Source organism: Pleurodeles waltl, unplaced genomic scaffold (genome assembly GCF_031143425.1).
Source record: "Pleurodeles waltl isolate 20211129_DDA unplaced genomic scaffold, aPleWal1.hap1.20221129 scaffold_73, whole genome shotgun sequence".
Classification (NCBI taxonomy): Eukaryota; Metazoa; Chordata; class Amphibia; order Caudata; family Salamandridae; genus Pleurodeles; species Pleurodeles waltl.
The window spans coordinates 871558-894189 of NW_027150394.1; the positions used below are offsets into that span (position 1 = coordinate 871558).

A 22632-nucleotide genomic window follows, 5' to 3' on the forward strand; every position below is an offset into this window, starting at 1 on the left:
GCCACATGTTTGCAATGTATGTAATGGGTACAACTCAATAGTGGAGGTGGATCTACTCACCAGCAAAGTCATTTCTTTCCTTTAATGAACCTTCCAAGTGTATATGAGCTGCCCCATATTCTCCAGCAAAATATTATACTCATGCATGTTATCTTGAATATAGCTAATCATGGAACGTAATTCACATCTCTCTTCTGGTCTGTGCTTGCAACATTATAGACCCTGGAAGCACATTATCCATTAACTATAACCCACAAGTTGATGGCCAAAACGAACGACTGAACCAGTTCATAGGACAATACCTTTGTTATTTAACCGTGGCACAAGAAGAGGAATGGAGTGAGTATTTGTAGCTAACTAAATCTGAATACAAATCAGAACATGCAGCACTTTGTGTCACATTTCTACCACCCTAGATCTTTACCCATGCTCCACTGTTACCAAACATACACAGGAAACACCATTTAAATTTGCATTGTGCACTATGTAAAGCATGATTGGACCTTTAAAAAACCCAAGGCTCAGTACAAGAAATTTGTAACACACATATATCTTTAGCTTCTGCTTATGCTGTGGGTGGTCATTCCTGGCTATGCTTCCTCCTTCAAAACTTGCCCAAGATAAACATGTCTAGCTCCATACTTCAAGCATGTGCAAATGAAAGGGGGCAATTAAGATTTGGTAAGCAAAATACTGGATTCCCAATGAACCCTGGGATAAGTTCATGGGTTGAGAGACTAGTATGATTCTGAGAAGCGGTCATGGGAGCATACAAGAGCCAACCCTGTGCTTACTGCCTATGCCATACTTACAATCCTGGAAAGTGAGGCTAGCCTCCACTGAGATGACAATACTTGAGGGCAGTCTATTGCCCATGTTCGTGACACAACACAGTCATCTAGAGTAATCCCAAGTCCACCCAAGGCTCACAAAATGTGCGGACCAGTGGGGGCAGAAATCCGTCTCAAGTCTTGGGTGGTCTAAGAAGCTGTGTTGGTGAGGCAGTGGAGATGGACTGCTTTGGTGTACATAAGTGGCTCAACTGCTCTGCACTACATTACCCAGAGAATGGTGCTGCAGATACTTTGCAAGACCTTTGATTTACTTACTCTGTGGAAGACACCAAATCCCAGTAGCAATGTTGCCTGCCATAGGTATTTAAACTGCAGCCAATTGCCGACTGCCCTGCTAGTGAACGGAGAATTGATCACACAACAGATTGTGTAATTGTAGGAGGCTGGCCTGGTTTGTAGTGGGTACCAAGGGGTACTTGCACCTTGCACCAGGTCCAGGTATCCCTTATTAGTGTAGCGGGGTGTCTAGCAGCTTAGGCTGATAGAAGGTAGCTATGGCAAAGCAGCTTAGGCTGAACTAGGAGACATGCAAAGCTCCTACTGTACCACTGGTGTCACTTGCACAATATCATAAGAAAACACAATACACAGATATACTAAAAATAGAGGTACTTTATTTTTATCACAATATGCCAAAAGTATCTCAGTGAGTACCCTCAGTATGAGGATAGCAAATACACAAGATATATGTACACTATACCAAAATTATGCAGTAATAGCAATAGGAAGCAATGCAAGCAATGTACAGTCACAATAGATTGCAATGAGAGCACATAGGTATAGGGGCCACACAAACCATATACTCTAGAAGTGGAATGCGAACCACGAATGGACCCCAAACCTATGTGAGCTTGTAGAGGGTCGCTGGGACTGTAAGAAAACAGTGAGGGTTAGAAAAATAGCCCACCCCAAGACCCTGAAAAGTGGGTGCAAAGTGCACCTAAGTTCCCCAAAGAGCACAGAAGTAGTGATAGGGGAATTCTGCAAGGAAGACCAACACCAGCAATGCAACAGCAATGGACTTCCGGACGAGAGTACCTGTGGAACAAGGGGACCAAGTCCAAAAGTCACGATCAAGTTGGGAGTGGGCAGATGCCCAGGAAATGCCAGCTGTGGGTGCAAAGAAGCTGCCACTGGATGGTAGAAGCTGTGGATTCTGCAAGAACGAAGAGGACTAGGAACTTCCCCTTTGGAGGATGGATGTCCCACGTCGTGCAGAAGCTTGCAGAGGTGCTTCCGTGCAGAAAGACCATAAACAAGCCTTGCTAGCTGCAAGGGTCTCGGTTAGGGTTTTTGGATGCTGCTGTGGCCCAGGAGGGACCAGGATGTCGCAAATTGCGGGAGGAGACAGAGGGGGCGCCCAGCAAGACAAGGAGCCCTCTCAGAAGCAAGCAGCACCCGCTGAAGTGCCGGAACAGGCACTACGAAGAAGAGTGAACCGGAGCTCACCCGAAGTCACAAAAGAAGGTCCCACGACGCCGGAGGACAACTCAGGAGGTCATGCACTGCAGGTTAGAGTGTCGGGGACCCAGGCTTGGCTGTGCACAAAGGAAATCCTGGAAGAGTGCACAGGAGCCGGAGTAGCTGCAAATCACGCGGTACCCAGCAATGCAGTCTAGCGTGGGGAGGCAAGGACTTACCTCCACCAAACTTGGACTGAAGAGTCACTGGACTGTGGGAGTCACTTGGACAGAGTTGCTGAGTTCCAGGGACCACGCTCGTTGTGCTGAGAGGGGACCCAGAGGACCGGTGATGCAGTCTTTTGGTGCCTGCGGTTGCAGGGGGAAGATTCCGTCGAACCATGGGAGATTTCTTCGGAGCTTCTAGTGCAGAGAGGAGGCAGACTACCCCCACAGCATGCACCACCAGGAAAACAGTCGAGAAGGTGGCCGGATCGGCGTTACAAGGTCACAGTAGTCGTCTTTGCTACTTTGTTGCAGTTTTGCAGGCTTCCAGAGCAGTCAGCGGTCGATTCCTTGGCAGAAGGTGAAGAGAGAGATGCAGAGGAACTCTGATGAGCTCTTTCATTCGTTATCTAAAGAATTCCCCAAAGCAGATACCCTAAATAGCCAGAAAAGGAGGTTTGGCTACTTAGGAGAGAGGATAGGCTAGTAACACCTGTAGGAGCCTATCAGAAGGAGTCTCTGACGTCACCTGCTGGCACTGGCCACTCAGAGCAGTCCAGTGTGCCAGCAGCACCTCTGTTTCCAAGATGGCAGAGGTCTGGAGCACACTGGAGGAGCTCTGGGCACCTCCCACGGGAGGTGCAGGTCAGGGGAGTGGTCACTCCCCTTTCCTTTGTCCAGTTTCGCACCAGAGCAGGGCTGGGGGATCCTTGAACCGGTGTAGACTGGCTTATGCAGAAATGGGCACCATCTGTGCCCATGAAAGCATTTCCAGAGGCTGGGGGAGGCTACTCCTCCCCAGCCCTAACACCTTTTCCAAAGGGAGAGGGTGTAACACCCTCTCTCTGAGGAAGTCCTTTGTTCTGCCTTCCTGGGCCAAGCCTGGCTGGACCCCAGGAGGGCAGAAACCTGTCTGAGAGGTTGGCGGCAGCAGCTGCAGTGAAACCCCGGGAAAGGTAGTTTGGCAGTACCCGGGTCTGTGCTTGAGACTCGGGGGATCATGGAATTGTCCCCTATCTGGCACTTTGAAGCCTTGATAGTGAGGCCTGCCTTTTGCAGGGCCTCCAAAACTTTCCACAGGTGGACCAGGTGATCATCCCAGGTGGAGCTAAAGACAGCTATATCATCTAGATATGCTGCACTAAAAGCCTCCAACCCTTGCAGGACTGTATTCACCAACCTCTGAAAAGTGGCAGGTGCATTTTTAAAACCAAAGGGCATTACTGTGAATTGGTAGTGCCCTCCAATGGTGGAAAATGCAAGTTTTTGCTTTAGCATCCTCTGATAACTTGATCTGCCAATACCCTGCAGTCAAATCAAAGGTGCTTAGATACTTGGCAGATGCCAGTGTATCTATTAGCTCATCTGCCCTGGGTATAGGGTGAGCATCAGTTTTAGTTACCTGGTTGAGACCTCTATAATCTACACAAAATCTAATTTCCTTCTTTCCATCTTTGGAATGAGGTTTTGGTACAAGTACCACAGGAGAGGACCATGGACTTTCAGAGTGCTCAACCACTCCCAGTTCAAGCATTTTCTGAACCTCTTGTTTTATGCAGTCCCTGACATGGTCAGGCTGCCTATAGATTTTACTTTTGACAGGCAAGCTGTCTCCAGTATCTATAGTGTGCTCACACCAAGAAGTGGTGCCTGGCACAGTAGAAAAGAGTTCAGAAAACTGACCCAGGAGATTTATGCAGTGGTCTTTCTGCTCAGCAGTAAGACAATCTGCCAGAACTACACCTTCCACTAGAGCATCTTGTTCTGTGGAGGAGAAGAGATCAGGGAGAGGGTCACTCTCTTCTTCCTGTCCTTCATCTGTTGCCATGAGCAGGGTGAGATCCGCCCTGTCCTAGTAGGGTTTCAGGCGATTGACATGGAGCACCCTAAGGGGACTCCTGGCAGTGCCTAAGTCAACTAAGTAGGTGACTTCTCCCTTTTTCTCAACAATAATGTGGGGTCCACTCCATTTGTCTTGGTGTGCTCTTGGGGCCACAGGCTCCAAGACCCACACCTTCTGTCCTGGTTGGTACTGGATCAGAACAGCCTTCTGGTCATGCCATTGCTTTTGGAGCTCTTGGCTGGCCTGAAGGTTTTTACTGGCCTTTTTCATGTACTCAGCCATCCTAGATCTTAGGCCAAGTACATAGTCCACTATGTCTTGTTTAGGAGCTTTTAAAGGTTGTTCCCAACCCTCCTTCACAAGTGTTAGAGGACCTCTTACAGGGTGTCCAAATAGGAGTTCAAAGGGGCTGAAGCCCACTCCTTTTTGGGGTACCTCCCTGTAAGCAAAAAGGAGGCAAGGTAACAGGACATCCCATCTCCTCCGGAGTTTTTCAGGGAGTCCCATTATCATTCCTTTGAGAGTTTTATTAAACCTCTCAACCAGTCCATTTGTTTGTGGATGATAAGGTGGTGAATTTGTATGTTACACCACATTCCTTCCACATGGCCTTTAAGTAAACAGACATGAAATTGCTTCCCCTGTCTGATACCACCTCTTTTGGGAAGCCCACCCTGGAAGATATTCCCAGGAGGGCCTTTGCCACTGCAGGAGCTGTAGTGGTCCTTAGAGGAATTGCTTCAGGATATCTGGTGGCATGGTCCACTACCACCAAGATAAACCTATTGCCTGAAGCTGTAGGAGGGTCAAGGGGGCCAACTATGTCAACCCCTACCCTTTCAAAGGGAACCGCAACCACAGGCAGTGGAATAAGGGGTGCCTTTGGAGTGCCACCTGCCACTGGCTTGACAGGTGACACAGGACTTACAAAATTATTTTGTGTCCTCTGACATTCTTGGCCAATGAAACAGGGGAACAAGCCTGTCCCAAGTTTTCATTTGTCCCAAAGGTCCAGCCAAGGGAATGTTGTGGGCTAGAGTTAGGAGGAACTCTCTGTATTGCAAGGGAATGACCAATCTCCTGACTGCTCCAGGTTTAGGGTCCCTTGCCTCAGTATACAAGAGGTTGTCCTCCCAGTAAACTCTGTGAGAGTCACTGACATCCCCATTTTGCTGTTTGACAGCTTGCCTTCTTAGACCCTCTAGTGTGGGACAGGTCTGCTGTGCCACACTCAGCTCCTCCCTGGCAGCCCCCTCCACCCAAAAGCTCAGCAGTGTCTACTTCCAGCTCCTCTGGTGTAGGTTCTGCACAGGGTCGAAATTCTTCCTCAGAAGTTGAATCCACTGTAAAGGGAGGGATAGTAGGTAGTGTTTTACCTTTACTAACCCTAGCTTTAGGGAGCACTTGGTCCATTGTTCCAGGATCCAAGTCACCCTGTCCTTTGTGCTTTTTGGCCTGAGCCCTTGTCAAAGCACAAATATGCCCAGGAATGCCCAGCATTGCTGCATGAGCCTCCAACTCCACTTCTGCCCAAGCTGATGTCTCTAAATAATTCCCCAGTAGACAGTCTACAGGTAAATCTGAGGCAACCACAACTTTCTTTGGACCAGTAACCACCCCCCCGCCAGTTGAGATTCACAACAGCCATGGGGTGGCTAAGAGTGTTGTTATGAGCATCAGTTACTTGGTACTGGTGACCAAGTAGGTGTTGTTCAGGGTGGACCAGTTTCTCTATTACCATTGTAACACTGGCACCTGTGTCCCTGTAGGCCTGAACCTCAACACCATTTATTAGGGGAAGTTGCTTGTACTTATCTATATTAAGGGGACAAGCAACCAAGGTGGCCAAATCAATGGCTCCTTCAGAGACTAATACAGCCTCTGTGGTCTCCCTAACAAGACCAACCCCAACTAAATTACCAAAAGTGAGCCCAGCTACTCCCTTGGATTGGCTATTAGTAGGTTTGCTCCCACCACCACTGCTATTACTAGGGGCACTAGGTGTAGCAGCAGGGGTTGTAGTGGTAGGAGGGTTGGTGCTTTTCTTTGGACAACTGGCATCAGTTGTCCAATGGCCTTTTATTTTACATAAATAGCACCATGATTTCTTAACTTGATTAGAAGAGGATTTGGAACCCCCACCCCCACCAGAGTGTTTTTGTGGGCCTGATGAAGACTCATTTTTAGATTTGTCCCCACCCTTGTCTGAGGACTTACCATCCTTCTTGCCATCCTTGTCACCCCCTGTATGAACTTTTCTGTTCACCCTTGTTCTCACCCATTTGTCTGCCTTCTTTCCCAATTCTTGGGGAGAGGTCAGATCTGAGTCCACTAGGTACTGGTGCAACAAATCAGACACACAATTATTAAGAATATGCTCTCAGGATTAAGTTATACAGGCTTTCATAGTCAGCAATTTTACTGCCATGTAACCACCCCTCCAAGGCCTTCACTGAATGATCAACAAAGTCTACCCAGTCTTGTGAAGACTTCTTTTTGGTTTCTCTGAACTTGATCCTGTACTGTTCAGTGGTTAAGCCATAACCATTTAGGAATGCATTCTTAAGAACTGTAAAATAATTGGCATCACATTCCTTCACAGTAAGGAGCCTATCCCTACCCTTTCCACTGAAAGATAGCCATAGGATAGCAGCCCACTGTCTTTGAGGGACCCTCTGCACAACACAGGCCCTCTCAAGTGCAGCAAACCACTTGTTAATTTCATCCCCCTCATTGTAAGGGGGAACTATCTTGTGCAGATTCCTAGAATCATGCTCTTTTACAGGATTACTATCTGTAACACTGCTGTTGCCACCATGGGGTCCAAACCCCAACCTCTGTCTTTCTTTTTCTAAGTCGAATGCTTGCCTATCTAAATCCAGCTGTTGCTTCTTGAGCTTCAGTCTGGATTCTTCCACTCTCAATCTATTGAGTTCCCTTTCTAACACTCTGTCTTCAGGGTGGGTGGGTTGGGCATGCCTTGACACAGAAGAATGGTGAGAATGAACAGAGGGAGACCTGTCCCTAACAACCTTGCCTAAAGGAGCAACCTCTATACTATGATGTGAACTCACATCAGTACCAGCCCTGCTAGGTGGCCTGCTAAGGGGCAGGTTGAGAAGGTTCCCTTCTAACCCTTTTTCTGGGGCTACCCCAGAATCAGAGTGTGAACCATCAGCCAATCTCTCACCAGAGGTGCCAACTAAGGTCTTATCCTGTTCAATGAGCATATTAACTAACAATTCTCTTGAGGGATTCTTCCCTAGCCCTAAACCTCTTTCAACGCAGAGACTCCTTGCTCCTTTCCAGCTAAGGTGGTCATAAGCATTTCTGGCCAGATCCAGAGTTTGACCTGTACCAGACATGGTAGAAAAGGTTTAAGGGACAGAAAAAGAAAGAAAAAGTTTCAGAACTTTTTAAAGAACAGGAAAAAAAAACTTTCACATTTTAAGAATTTTGAAAGTTTAGAGGTACTTTTCAGCACTTAGCAATTGAGTAAGAGAAGAAAAGCAAAACTTTTTGGTTAGGTGTACATACACCGAACTTGTTTTGTATATTTTTCTCTTATGTAAAGTACAAAATGACAAAGTGGTAAGTAGTTGCAAGTACTTATCCCACCACTGCACAACCAATGTAGGAGGCTGGCCTGGTTTTTAGTGGGTACCAAGGGGTACTTACACCTTGCACCAGGTCCTGGTATCCCTTATTAGTGTAGAGATGTTTCTAGCAGCTTAGGCTGATAGAAGGTAGCTATGGAGAGCAGCTTAGGCTGAACTAGAAGGCGTGTAAAGCTCCTACTGTACCACTGGTGTCACTTGCACAATATCATAAGAAAACACAATACACAGATATACTAAAAATAAAGGTACTTTATTTTTATGACAATATGCCAAAAGTATCTCAGTGAGTACCCTCAGTATGAGGATAGCAAATATACACAAGATATATGTACACAATACCAAAATGATGCAGTAATAGCAATAGAAAGCAATGCAAGCAATGTACAGGCACAATAGATTGCAATGAGAGCACATAGGTAGAGGGGCAACACAAACCATATACTCTAGAAGTGGAATGCGAACCACGAATGGACTCCAAAGCTATGTGAGCTTGTAGAGGGTCGATGGGACTGTAAGAAAACAGTGAGGGTTAGAAAAATAGCCCACCCCATGACCCTGAAAAGTGGGTGCAAAGTGCACCTAAGTTCCCCAAAGAGCACAGAAGTAGTGATAGGGGAATTCTGCAAGGAAGACCAACACCAGCAATGCAACAACAATGGATTTCCGGACGAGAGTACCTGTGGAACAAGGGGACCAAGTCCAAAAGTCACAATCAAGTCGGGAGTGGGCAGATGCCCAGGAAATGCCAGTTGTGGGTGCAAAGAAGCTGCCACCGGATGGTAGAAGCTGTGGATTCTGCAAGAACGAAGAGAACTAGGAACTTCCCCTTTAGAGGATGGATGTCCCACGCCATGAAGAAGCTTGCAGAGGTGCTTCCGTGCAGAAAGACCGTAAACAAGCCTTGCTAGCTGCAAGGGTCACGGTTAGGGTTTTTGGATGCTGCTGTGGCCCAGGAGGGACCAGGATGTCGCCAATTGCGTGAGGAGACAGAGGGGGGCGCCCAGCAAGACAAGGAGCCCTCTCAGAAGCAAGCAGCACCCGCAGAAGTGCCGGAACAGGCACTACGAAGTGGAGTGAACTGGAGCTCACCCGAAGTCACAAAAGAAGGTCCCACGACGCCGGAGGACAACTCAGGAGGTCGTGCACTGCAGGTTAGAGTGTCGGGGACCCAGGCTTGGCTGTGCACAAAGGAAATCCTGGAAGAGTGCACAGGAGCCGGAGCAGCTGCAAATCACGCGGTACCCAGCAATGCAGTCTAGCGTGGGGAGGCAAGGACTTACCTCCGCCAAACTTGGAGGCAAGGACTTACCTCCGCCAAACTTGGACTGAAGAGTCACTAGACTGTGGGAGTCAGTTGGACAGAGTTGCTGAGTTCCAGGGACCATGCTCATCGTGCTGAGAGGGGACCCAGAGGACCCGTGATGCAGTCTTTTGGTGCCTGCGGTTGCAGGGGGAAGATTCCGTCGACCCACGGGAGATTTCTTCAGAGCTTCTAGTGCAGAGAGGAGGCAGACTACCCCCACAGCATGCACCACCAGGAAAACAGTCGAGAAGGTGGCTGGATCAGCGTTACAAGGTCGCAGTAGTCGTCTTTGCTACTTTGTTGCAGTTTTGCAGGCTTCCAGAGCAGTCAGCGGTCGATTCCTTGGCAGAAGGTGAAGAGAGAGATGCAGAGGAACTCTGATGAGCTCTTGCATTCGTTATCTAAAGAATTCCCCAAAGCAGAGACCCTAAATAGCCAGAAAAGGAGGTTTGGCTACTTAGGAGAGAGAATAGGCTAGTAACACCTGTAGGAGCCTATCAGAAGGAGTCTCTGACATCACCTGCTGGCACTGGCCACTCAGAGCAGTCCAGTGTGCCAGCAGCACCTCTGTTTCCAAGATGGCAGAGGTCTGGAGCACACTGGAGGAGCTCTGGGCACCTCCCACGGGAGGTGCAGGTCACTCCCCTTTCCTTTGTCCAGTTTCGCACCAGAGCAGGGCTGGGGGATCCTTGAACCGGTGTAGACTGGCTTATGCAGAAATGGGCACCATCTGTGCCCATGAAAGCATTTCCAGAGGCTGGGGGAGGCTACTCCTCCCCAGCCCTAACACCTTTTCCAAAGGGAGAGGGTGTAACACCCTCTCTCTGAGGAAGTCCTTTGTTCTGCCTTCCTGGGCCAAGCCTGGCTGGACCCCAGGAGGGCAGAAACCTGTCTGAGGGGTTGGCAGCAGCTGCAGTGAAACCCCGGGAAAGGTAGTTTGGCAGTACTCGGGTCTGTGCTAGAGACTCGGGGGATCATGGAATTGTCTCCCCAATGCCAGAATGGCATTGGGGTGACAATTCCATGATCTTAGACATGTTACATGGCCATGTTCGTAGTTACCATTGTGACGCTATACATATGTCGTGACATATGTCTAGTGCACGCGTGTAATGGTGTCCCCGCACTCAAAGTCCGGGGAATTTGCCCTGAACAATGTGGGGGCACCTTGGCTAGTGCCAGGGTGCCCACACACCCAGTAACTTAGCACCCAACCTTTACCAGGTAAAGGTTAGACATATAGGTGACTTATAAGTTACTTAAGTGCAGTGGTAAATGGCTGTGAAATAACGTGGACGTTATTTCACTCAGGCTGCAATGGCAGGCCTGTGTAAGAATTGTCAGAGCTCCCTATGGGTGGCAAAAGAAATGCTGCAGCCCATAGGTATCTCCTGGAACCCCAATACCCTGGGTACCTCAGTACCATATACTAGGGAATTATAAGGGTGTTCCAGTATGCCAATGTAAATTGGTGAAATTGGTCACTAGCCTGTTAGTGACAATTTGAAAAGAAATGAGAGAGCATAACCACTGAGGTTCTGGTTAGCAGAGCCTCAGTGAGACAGTCATAACACAGGTAACACATACAGGGCACACTTATGAGCACTGGGGCCCTGGCTGGCAGGGTCCCAGTGACACATACAACTAAAACAACATATATACAGTGAAATATGGGGGTAACATGCCAGGCAAGATGGTACTTTTATACAGTAATATCTTAGGAGACCAGAACCACATCTAGAGAGAAAACATACCTTGCAATGCTTCCTTGCGAGCCCGGTCCTGAACCTCCTTGTCATCAGCAGCAGGCTTATTTGTGTCCTGAGTGGTATCTGCAAAAGAACATAAAGGGTGAGCGCATGCTTGCAACCCCCTAAGACTCCGATAACAATCTTCATGACTAAGACTTATGAACCATCTGACACTTACAGGAGTTAACAATGTAAAACAACTCTGACTAACAAATAACTTTGACAACTCGCTCTTCTAAAAAGTGCTAACAAATACCGCCCGGTCTAAGGCGCATTGTAATTTGTGAAAGAATAGATCACCCAGATGAGATGAAATAGAAATTGGATTCTCCCACAAAGACCAACTCTGCAGACTTTGAGTAATGTTTATGTTACACTATTCCAGTACAAGGTGCGCCACTATTTCTTCTGCTTGTTACTTATAGGACAGGCAATATTGCAGCATGTTACAATAGCGAGGTGGCACCTCCTGAGAATGCTGTGGCAAGGTACCTAGAGCAGAATACTCTTAATCTGTTGATCTAATGATTGTCTATGGTGCCATAACTAGACTGGCATCACATGCTGAGAAGTGTGACTGAGGATGGAGCATCCATCACTGGCCGCCTGGGTTGCCTCCACCTTTCTCTTCTATCTCAATGATATCCACTTCTAGTATCCCCTGGGGAAATCCTTTGGGCAGCGGAAAAAAGGTTGATAGTTCGGCACTTGTCAGACAAAACCCTGGATAATCCAGGTTAGTGCACAACCCGGAAAGTTCCCTGTGCTGCAAAAACAGCAGTAAAACACCCACGTACAGATGGAATTCAGTTACTTTGGGGATGTATGCGGAAGGGCTTCTTGGTTCCAACATGGCCTCATAGAACAGCCCGTGGTTTGCTTAAAGCCTAATGTTTTCTGGTGAACCTGGAAGATGACATGGGGACAGGAACCCACTTCTTCACAGACAGGAATTTATGGCTGCTAAAGGCTATATATGTGAGGATGGGATTTAGATCCCAAATAACCAAGAGGCACCTTGACTAGAGGGAAAAGGAATTATAAGGGCCCATTTCTGAGTGTGAAAAATGCAAAACATGCCATGGAGGCATCAAGCAAGTAAAGCAAATTCATTTTCATTGGCAAATCAGGGGGCCTGACAGTTTACCAGTTATTCTTGCACCACAGATAAAACCAGTAGGTTGCTCATGGCATTGGCCTGTCTGAGTGGTATTTTATTTTAAGACCCAAAACACTTCGCTTACATGTCCTTGTGCAAAGAAATTGCTTCATGCTTCAAGAAAAGCTATCATAGCCACCTGTATATTTGTATTTGGGTCACTTCGACTGATCACAGGGTCACCTGAAACAGTGGGTGGACAAAACGTAATTGCAGGAGATAAGCAACAATGTGCACATAAAGGGCGTTAATGCACACAAATGACCTGATGCGTACTTTCATAAGTGCAAACTCAAAGTAACATCTCTGGAAGCAGTGTCCAGTCACGTGTCTAGGAGTGACATTACTCATTCTTAGAGGCCTGGAGAGAGCCATGACGCAGAACTAGCCAGATTTTCTGGTTCTGTAGTCTACAAATGAACTACTAGACCACATGGAAAGTACCTATGCTCTTGGTGTGTCGTCTGCTGCCTTCTGGCTCAGTGTTGATACATTTTCTAGTTCGTCTTCTAGACCTGTGGTTCCCAACCTGTGGTCCAGGGACCCCTGGGGGTCCGTGAAGTCTCCTCAGGTGGTCCATGACTGCTTAGAAAATTAAATAATATTAACAGATAAGGTCCCCCTGTTTCAGTAATGACTCAGTAGGGGGTCCCCTGATTCCAATAATGATTCAGTGGGGGTCCCCAGGTTCCAGTAATGATAAAGTGGGGGTCCACAGAAGTCAAACGATTGGGAACCACTGTTCTAGAACACAACCCAGAATTTAGCTTTGTAGACCTTGGGCATGAAGGACTTTGTCCAACTGAAGACAGAAAGCCAGTTGGACTGCAGCCACCTCACAAGCCACTAAGCATTAGTTGAGTGAGGTATGTTTCAGGTAACAATTGATCCTATGAAAAATCACAGGAATAGTACTGGATACACCAACTGTCTTCCACTAAAGAAGAACACACTCAAGAACACTAGTAAACAATCAATACTTTTAGAATTTTTTTTTTTTTAAACAAATCCTATTTTGGTGCACACAGTATGAATTGTAACACCAATAAAGATAGAATGGTAGCTGCGCTGTCTACCAAACGTGTAAACAGAATAAAAATCCAACATATTTGCTGTACGATGTTATACCAATACTACCCTCATTCTTCTATTTCCATTCACTAAGCTGATCTTCGCACAAAAAGAAAAGCCTCAGTTGGTCTTCAGAGATGGTTCAAATATGCATACTTGTTTGCGCAACAAGGCCTGTGTTCAGTCTAATGTTGTAGCTCCATTGCTCAGTTTGTGACCAGCTCCTCACTCTTTTGTCCCTTAGATTGCTACCACTGCGGATGAATAGGAGATGGAGACATACCCACATGTACAGACCCCTTGTGGACTTGGCAACACTGGAGGACAGGCAAATTATCCTCACCTATAGGCTTGAGAGGGCCACAATAACAGAACTGTGTGCCCAGTTGGAACGTGACCTGATATCTGCTATCCGTCATCCCACTGGGAACCCCCCTCTTGTGCAAGTGCGATCAGTACTCCATTTCCTGGCAACTGGTCCTTCCCAAGTGACAGTGGGCTTGGCAGCAGGAAGGTCACAGCCAATGTTCTCAATAGTGCTGACAAGAGTGTTGTCTGCCCTGATAAAACACATGTGCAGCTACATTGTTTTCCCCCAGGTTGAGGATTTGGCCACAGTGAAGGTCGAGTTTTATGCAATGGGGTATATCCCCAACACAACTGAGGCAATTGATGGTACAAATATTACATTCGTCCCCCAATGGCAGAATGAACAGGTGTTCAGGAATCGTAAGAGTTTCCACTCCATGAATGTTTAGATGGTGTGCTTGGTGGACCAGTACATCTCCCAAGTTAATGCTAAGTATCCTGGGTTGGTGCACAATGCCTTTGTCCTAAGGAATAGCAGCATTCCTAATGTGATGTCCCAACTACAGAGGCACAGGCTGTGGCTAATATGTGAGCCTTGGTTCCCACCCAGTAGATGATGGTGTATGGTGTGAGCCATATCGGATAGTGTGTGGCTAAATGTTGTTCTTCAATATTTGCAGGTGACTCTGGTTACACAAACCTATCATGGCTGCTGACCCCTGTGAGGAATGCCAGGACAAGGGCAGAAGAACGTTATAATGAGGCACTTGGGCGAACCAGAAGGATAAGTGAAAGGACCTTTGGTCTCCTAAAGGCCAGGTTCCGGTGCCTCCATCTAACAGGTGGATCCCTGTGCTACTAACCAAAGAAGGTCTGCCAGATAGTGGTGGCATGCTGCATGTTGCATAACCTGGCCCTCAGACACCATGTCCCATTCCTGCAGGAGGAGGAGGCTGGAGATGCCCGTGTGCCAGCAGTAGACCCTGTGGACAGTGAGGATGAGGAGGCAGAGGATGAGGATGAGGACAACAGAACATATGTGATCCGACAATACTTCCAATGATACACAGGTAGGGCAGTGTTGCTTTACCTTACAATGACTTTGGTTGTAATTTGTATGGCAATGGCAAGCTGATATTTTCCACTTCTAAGCCCGCTTACTGCTCCCTCTGGCAATTCATTTGGCAGACGTTGGTGACCTGACATATACTCCTGGTGTGATCACTACAGCCAGCTACAGGTCATTAATCTATGCTCATTCTCTGTACAGTTGATTTGCAATGTTTGTACCTGTTTCAATGAATACATATGTGATATACATGACATACTCCAAATGGTTTTTTCAAAGGGTGTTTATTGAAGTGCTAATATATATAGGGGCAAGTGCAACGGGATGGGGTGATGATGGAGGAAAGTCCATGGTATTGTTCCAGTCTGTTTTTAGCGCAGGTGCAGTGTCCATGGGACATTGGAAGGGGAGCAATGGCAGTTCAGGGTGACCGAGTGGGACACAAGGGTGACAATCAGGAAAGTCTCATTTCCTGGTGGGGTCTTGGCAAGTGTCTCCGGTTTCTGTCTGGATCGCAGGGAACGTTTGCGTGGTGGTTCACCTTCTGCAGGGGGAGGGGTGCTGGTGGCCTGTGAGTCCTGTGGCGGGGCCTCCTGGCCACAAGCAGCAGCGGAGGTAGAAGGCTGTTCAGATGTCTGGCTAGTGGCAGGGGCCCAATGGTGTGAGACTGCCTACCTCAATGTTGGCCATGTCTGCCAGCACCCTTGCAATGGAGCTCAGGGTGTTGTTAATGGCCTTCAAGTCTTCCCTGTCCACCACCAGTCCTCTGTACAGCAAGCTGGTGTCTTGCTGCAATGGAACTTACCTTCCCCGTAGATCGTTCCACCTCTTCCTGATGTCATCCCTAGTTCTTGGGTGCTGTCCCACGGCATTTACCCTGTCCACGATTCTCCGCCATAGCTCCATCTTCCTAGCTATAGATATCTGCTGCACCTGTGTTCCAAGGAGTTGTGGCTCTACCCTGATGATTTCCTCCACCATGACCCTTAACTCCTCCTCTCTAAAACGGGGGTGTCTTTGCGGTGCCATGGGTGTTGTGTGTTGGTGAGGGTATGTTGGGTAATGTGTTGGGGTGTGTGATGTGGAGTGCGTTAGTGGTGTATAGGTGTGAATAGTGTGTGGTTCTAGTTGTGTCAGTGATCTTGCTGCCTCTCTGCTGGCAATGGTTTGTAATCGTAGAGGGTTGTGGGTAATGTGGGTGGGTGTTTTATAGTGGTGTGGGTGTGTGGGTGTGGTGTGTGTATGGGTGTCAGGTGTGTGATGTTTGAATTGTCCAATGTGGTGTTGTATGTAAGTGTCCATTTTGAGTGCGGCGGTATGTACCGCCAATGGTTTACTGCCGCTGAATGTCCACCGTGGTGATTTGTGGGTCATAATGTGGTGGGCGTTGTTCTGTTGGCGTAATGGTGTGGGTTTTGATACTGCCAGTTTATCACTGACCTTTGGTGTGGCGGATTTGTGTATGTGGCTGAATACTGACAGATTGGTGTGTGTGTTTCATAATATGATGAACGGATATCCACAGCTACGGCGGTAATTTGGCGGCTGTCAGTGTGGCGGTAAGTGGGATTTACCACCAATGTCATAATGAGGGCCTAAATGTTCACATCAGCCTCCTTGAGCCTTCCAGATACCAAACTGCCCTTTTACAGTTGACAAAAATGCTTCATCTCATGCTACTGGCTGTGATTTGGTGCTGTCATCCTATCAGAGGACAAATGCAACATTTAGCCTTTTTACTCAGGCATTTCACCTAGGCTGAGGTGAACTTGGTGTACTATTGGTTATTGAGAGATTGTTTAAGGAATAGCGATTATGCGATGGGTTCCAACGACAAGACCGAAATCGTGAACTTCAGGAAGAGCACCTCATGTGGGACTCCACTTGGTGGCCAACAGAGCTAGGACTGACACACCCCTACCATCCACGCCAAAATATTTTGGATCTTCATCAACTACAAACTTGTCATGACCACCTAAGTCAATTCTGTCACCACCTCATGCTTCATACCCTAAGGATGCTGAGGAAGATTTTCAAATGGCTCCTAACTGGAACGCAAAAAAACGTCACTCACCCCATTGTCAGAAGCAAGTTGGACTACAGGAGCACCCTCTATGCTAAGATCAAACTCCCCATACAAAAAGGAGCACACTTGAAACTTCTCACCCACACATTCAAGGCACTGCATAACACTGGCCCAGCATACCTCAATCACATCTGCTTTTACCCTTCCAGACACCTCTGATTGTCCAGACTCCTAGTTGCACACATTTCACACATACAGAGAACAAGATCTGGTGGTCGACACTTCTCCTACATCACTCCTAAAGCATGTAATGACCTGCCACTATACATGAGAGCGTCCTCCTCACTTCTTGAATTCCACGAGAAGCAGAAGACCTGGATTTCCAAGTAGCTCCACCAGGCCTTAAATTTGGCTCGGCTCAAACCTGCTCAGCACCAGGATACCCTTCACGGCGATAGTGCGCTCTACAAATCTGCATAACATACCATGTTCATCATTTCAAATGACCATCAGAATTTACATTTTTTGTAAAGCCTATCAGAGCTCTAACTCCACGACACCTGCGGTGGTGTTATATTTTCAGTTTTACACTCAACTACCAATAGCACAACCACTAGTAAGGCAGAAGCAGATGAAAACAGCTAGTCATACTTTTTAGGACAGAGAGCGGCCAAACTAAACACTAAAAACACAATTGCTTTAATAAAGACAGTCACCTTCCTTGTACAAGTGAAACTGAAGCTTGAATAAATACTTATGGATACAGGAACAGACAAGACGACAAAAAAGGGCATATTCCTTTACCAGGGACATCTCTTTCACTAGCCCTCTACATCGCTTCAAAACAAGCTGTTCTCTAGATACATCATGCCAAGACTGCAGGACATCTTATGGTAAAAAAAATAGCAGCTGCCCGACAGAACTTCTGCAGCCAATGCAATGGACAGATGTTCATCAGGATGTGTCTACCTGTGCTCAGGTATCATGTAGTGCAAGACATAACCCTTGCATGGATTTTTCAATCGAGCCACATGTTTGCAATGTATGTAATGGGTACAACTCAATAGTGGAGGTGGATCTACTCACCAGCAAAGTCATTTCTTTCCTTTAATGAACCTTCCAAGTGTATATGAGCTGCCCAATATTCTCCAGCACAATATTATACTCATGCATGTTCTCCTGAATATAGCTAATCATGGAACGTAATTCACAACTCTCTTCTGGTCTGTGCTTGCAACATTATAGACCGTGGAGGCACATTATCCATTAACTATAACCCACAAAGTGATGGCCAAAACGAACGACTGAACCAGGTCCTAGGACAATACCTTTGTTATTTAACCGTGGCACAAGAAGAGGAATGGAGTGAGTATTTGTAGCTAACTAAATTTGAATACAACTCAGAACATGCAGCACTTTGTGTCACATTTCTACCACCCTAGATCTTTACCCATTCTCCACTGTTACCAAACATACACAGGAAACACCACTCAACTTTGCATTGTGCACTATGTACAGCCTGATTGGACCTTTAAAAAACCCAAGGCTCAGTACAAGAAATTTGTAACACACATTGATCTTTAGCTTCTGCTTATGCTGTGGGTTGTCATTCCAGGCTATGCTTCCTCCTTTAAAACTTGTCCAACATAAACATGTCTAGCTCCATACTTCAAGCATGTGCAAATGAAAGGGGGCAATTAAGATTTGGTAAGCAAAATACTGGATTCCCAATCAACCCTGGGATAAGTTCATGGGTTGAGAGACTAGTATGATTCTGAGAAGCGGTCATGGGAGCATGCAAGAGCCAACCTCATGCTTACTGCCTATTCCATACTTGCAATCCTGGAAAGTGAGGCTAGCCTCCACTGAGAGGACAATACTTGAGGGCAGTCTATTGCCCATGTCCCTGTGACACAACACAGTCATCTAGAGTAATCCCAAATCCACCCAAGGCTCACAAAATGTGCGGACCAGTGGGGGCAGAAATCAGTCTCAAGTCTTGGGTGGTCTAAGAAGCTGTGTTGGTGAGGCAGTGGAGATGGACTGCTTTGGTGTACATAAGTGGCTCAAATGCACTGCACTACATTACCCAGAGAATGGTGCTGCAGATACCTTGCAAGACCTTTGATTTACTTACTCTGTGGAAGACACCAAATCCCAGTAGCAATGTTGCCTGCCATAGGTATTTAAACTGCATCCAATTGCCGACTGCCCTGCTAGTCAACAGAGAATTGATCATACAACAGATGTGTAATATCTTAGGAGACCAGAACCACATCTAGAGAGGAGAAAACATACCTTGCAATGGTTCCTTGTAATCCATGTCCTGAACCTCCTTGTCATCAGCAGCAGGCTTATTTTTGTCCTGAGTGGTAACTGTAAAAGAACATAAAGGGTGAGCGCATGCTTGCAACCCCCTAAGACTCCGATAACAATCTTCATGACTAAGACTTATGAACCATCTGACACTTACAGAAGTTAACAATGTAAAACAACTCTGACTAACAAATAACTTTGACAACTCGCTCTACTAAAAAGTGCTAACAAATACCACCCGGTTTAAGGCGCATTGTAATTTGTGAAAGAATAGATCACCCAGATGAGATGAAATAGAAATTGGATTCTCCCACAAAGACCAACTCTCTAGACTTTGAGTAATGTTTATGTGTTACACTATTCCAGTACAAGGTGCGCCACTATTTCTTCTGCTTGTTACTTATAGGACAGGCAATATTGCAGCATGTTACAATAGCGAGGTGGCACGTCCTGAGAATGCTGTGGCAAGGTACCTAGAGCAGAATACTCTTAATCTGTTGATCTAATGATTGTCTATGGTGCCATAACTAGACTGGCATCACATGCTGAGAAGTGTGACTGAGGATGGAGCATCCATCACTGGCCGCCTGGGTTGCCTCCACCTTTCTCTTCTATCTCAATGATATCCACTTCTAGTATCCCCTGGGAAAATCCTTTGGGCAGCGGAAAAAAGGTTGATAGTTCGGCACTTGTCAGACAAAACCCTGGATAATCCAGGTTACTGCACAACCCAGAAAGTTCCCTGTGCTGCAAAAATGGCAGTAAAACACCCACGTGCAGATGGAATTCAGTTAGATTTTGGGGATGTATGCGGAAGGGTTTCTTGGTTCCAACATGGCCTCATAGAACAGCCCATGGTTTGCTTAAAGCCTAATGTTTTCTGGTGAACCTGGAAGATGACATGGGGACAGGAACCCACTTCACAGGCAGGAATTTATGGCTGCTAAAGGCTATATATGTGAGGATGGGATTCAGATCCCAAATAACCAAGAGCCACTAGAGGGAAAAGGAGTTATAAGGGCCCATTTCTGAGTGTGTGAAGAATGCAAAACATGCCATGCAAGAATCAAGCAAGTAAAGCAAATTAATTTTCATTCGCAAATCAGGGGGCCTGACAGTTTACCAGTCATTCTTGTACCACAGATAAAACCAGTAGGTTGCTCATGGCATTGGCCTGTCTGAGTGGTATTTTATTTTAAGACCCAAAACACTTCGCTTACATGTCCTTGCGCAAAGAAATTGCTTCATGAAAAGCTATCATAGCCACCTGTATATTTGTATTTCGGTCACTTCGACTGATCACAGGGTCACCTGAGACAGTGGGTGGACAAAATGTAATTGCTGAAGATAAGCAACAATGTGCACTTAAAGGGTGTTAATGCACAAAAATGACATGATGCGTAGTTTCATAAGTGCAAACTCAAAGTAACATCTCTGGAAGCAGTGTCCAGTCACGTGACTAGGAGTGACTTTACTCATTCTTAGAGAGCTGGAGAGAGTCATGACGCAGAAGTAGCCAGATTTTCTGGTTCTGTAATCTACAAATGAACTACTAGACCACATGGAAAGTACCTATCCTCTTAGTGTGTCGTCTGCTGCCTTCTGGCTCAGTGTTGATACATTTTCTAGTTTGTCTTCTAGAACTGTGGTTCCCAACCTGTGGTCCAGGGACCCCTGGGGGTCTGTGAGGTCTCCTCAGGGGGTCCGTGACTGCTTAGAAAATTAAATAATATTAACAGATAAGGTCCCCATGTTTCAGTAATGACTCAGTAGGGGGTCTCCAGGTTCCAGTAATGATAAAGTGGGGGTCCACAGAAGTCAAACAATTGGGAACCACTGTTCTAGAACACAACCCAGAATTTGGCTTTGTAGACCTTTGGCATAAAGGACTTTGTCCAACTGAAGACAGAAAGCCAGTTGGACTGCAGCCAGCTCACAAGCCACTAAGCATTAGTTGAGTGAGGTATGTTTCAGGTAACAATTGATCATATGAGAAATCACAGGAATAGTACTGGATACACCAACTGTCTTCCATTAAAGAAGAACACACTCAAGAACACTAGTAAACAATTGATACTTTTAGAATTGTTTTTTTTTTTAAAACAAATCCTATCTTGGTGCACACAGTATGAATTGTAACACCAATAAAGATAGAATGGTAGCTGCGCTGTCTACCAAACGTGTAAACAGAATAAAAATCCAACTTATTTGCTGTACGATGTTATACCAATACTACCCTCATTCTTCTATTTCCATTCACTAAGCTGATCTTCGCACAAAAAGAAAAGCCTCAGTTGGTCTTCAGATACACATACGCATACTTGTTTGCACAACAAGGCCTGTGTTCAGTCTAATGTTGTAGCTCCATTGCTCAGTTTGTGACCAGCTCCTCACTCTTTTGTCCCTTAGATTCCTACCGCTGTGGATGAATAGGAGATGGAGACATACCCACATGTACAGACCCCTGGTGGACTTGGCAACACTGGAGGACAGGCACATTATCCTCACCTATAGGCCTGAGAGGGCCACAATCACAGAACTGTGTGCCCAGTTGGAACGTGACCTGATATCTGCTATCCGTCATCCCACTGGGAACCCCCCTCTTGTGCAAGTGCGATCAGTACTCCATTTCCTGGCAACTGGTCCTTTCCAAGTGACAGTGGGCTTGGCAGCAGGTATGTCACAGTTAATGTTCTCAATAGTGCTGACAAGAGTGTTGTCTGCCCTCATAAAACACATGTGCAGCTACATTGTTTTCCCCCAGGTTGAGGATTTGGCCACAGTGAAGGTCGAGTTTTATGCAATGGGGTATATCCCCAACATAATTAAGGCAATTGATGGTACACATATTACATTCGTCCCCCAACAGCAGAATGAACAGGTGTTCAGGAATCGTAAGAGTTTCCACTCCATGAATATTCAGATGGTGCGCTTGGCGGACCAGTACATCTCCCAAGTCAATGCTAAGTATCCTGGGTTGGTGCACAATGCCTTTGTCCTAAGGAATAGCAGCATTCCTAATGTGATGTCCCAACTAGAGGCACAGGGTGTGGCTACTATGTGAGCCTTGGTTCCCACCCAGTAGATGATGGTGTATGGTGTAAGCCATATCGGATAGTGTGTGGCTAAATGTTGTTCTTCAATATTTGCAGGTGACTCTGGTTACCCAAACCTATCATGGCTGCTGACCCCGTGAGGAATGCCAGGACAAGGGCAGAAGAACGTTATAATGAGGCACTTGGGCGAACCAGAAGGATAAGTGAAAGGACCTTTGGCCTCCTGAAGGCCAGGTTCCGGTGCCTCCATCTAACAGGTGGATCCCTGTGCTACTAACCAAAGAAGGTCTGCCAGATAGTGGTGGCATGCTGCATGTTGCATAACCTGGCCCTCAGACGCCATGTCCCATTCCTGGAGGAGGCGGGAGATGCCAGTGTGCCAGTAGTAGACCCTGTGGACAGTGAGGATGAGGAGGCAGAGGATGAGGATGAGGACAACAGAACATATGTGATCCGACAATACTTCCAATGATACACAGGTAGGACAGTGTTACTTTACATTACAATGACTTTGGTTGTAATTTGTATGGCAATGGCAAGCTGATATTTTCCACTTCTAAGCCCGCTTACTGCTCCCTCTGGCAATTCATTTGGCAGACGTTGGTGACCTGACATATACTCCTGGTGGGA

General features: G+C 46.6%; 1 protein-coding gene across 1 annotated transcript in view; it reads right to left on the reverse strand.

The window, feature by feature from the left end:
* Positions 1–22632, reverse strand: part of LOC138281240 (uncharacterized) — a 128714-nt gene that overhangs the window by 60799 nt on the left and 45283 nt on the right. The window contains exons 9-10 of the mRNA XM_069219561.1: positions 18929–19006; positions 11000–11077 (exon numbers count right to left, since the gene is read on the reverse strand). Of these exons, the coding sequence (XP_069075662.1) occupies positions 11000–11077; positions 18929–19006 (156 nt within the window). The remainder of the gene's footprint in view (positions 1–10999; positions 11078–18928; positions 19007–22632) is intronic.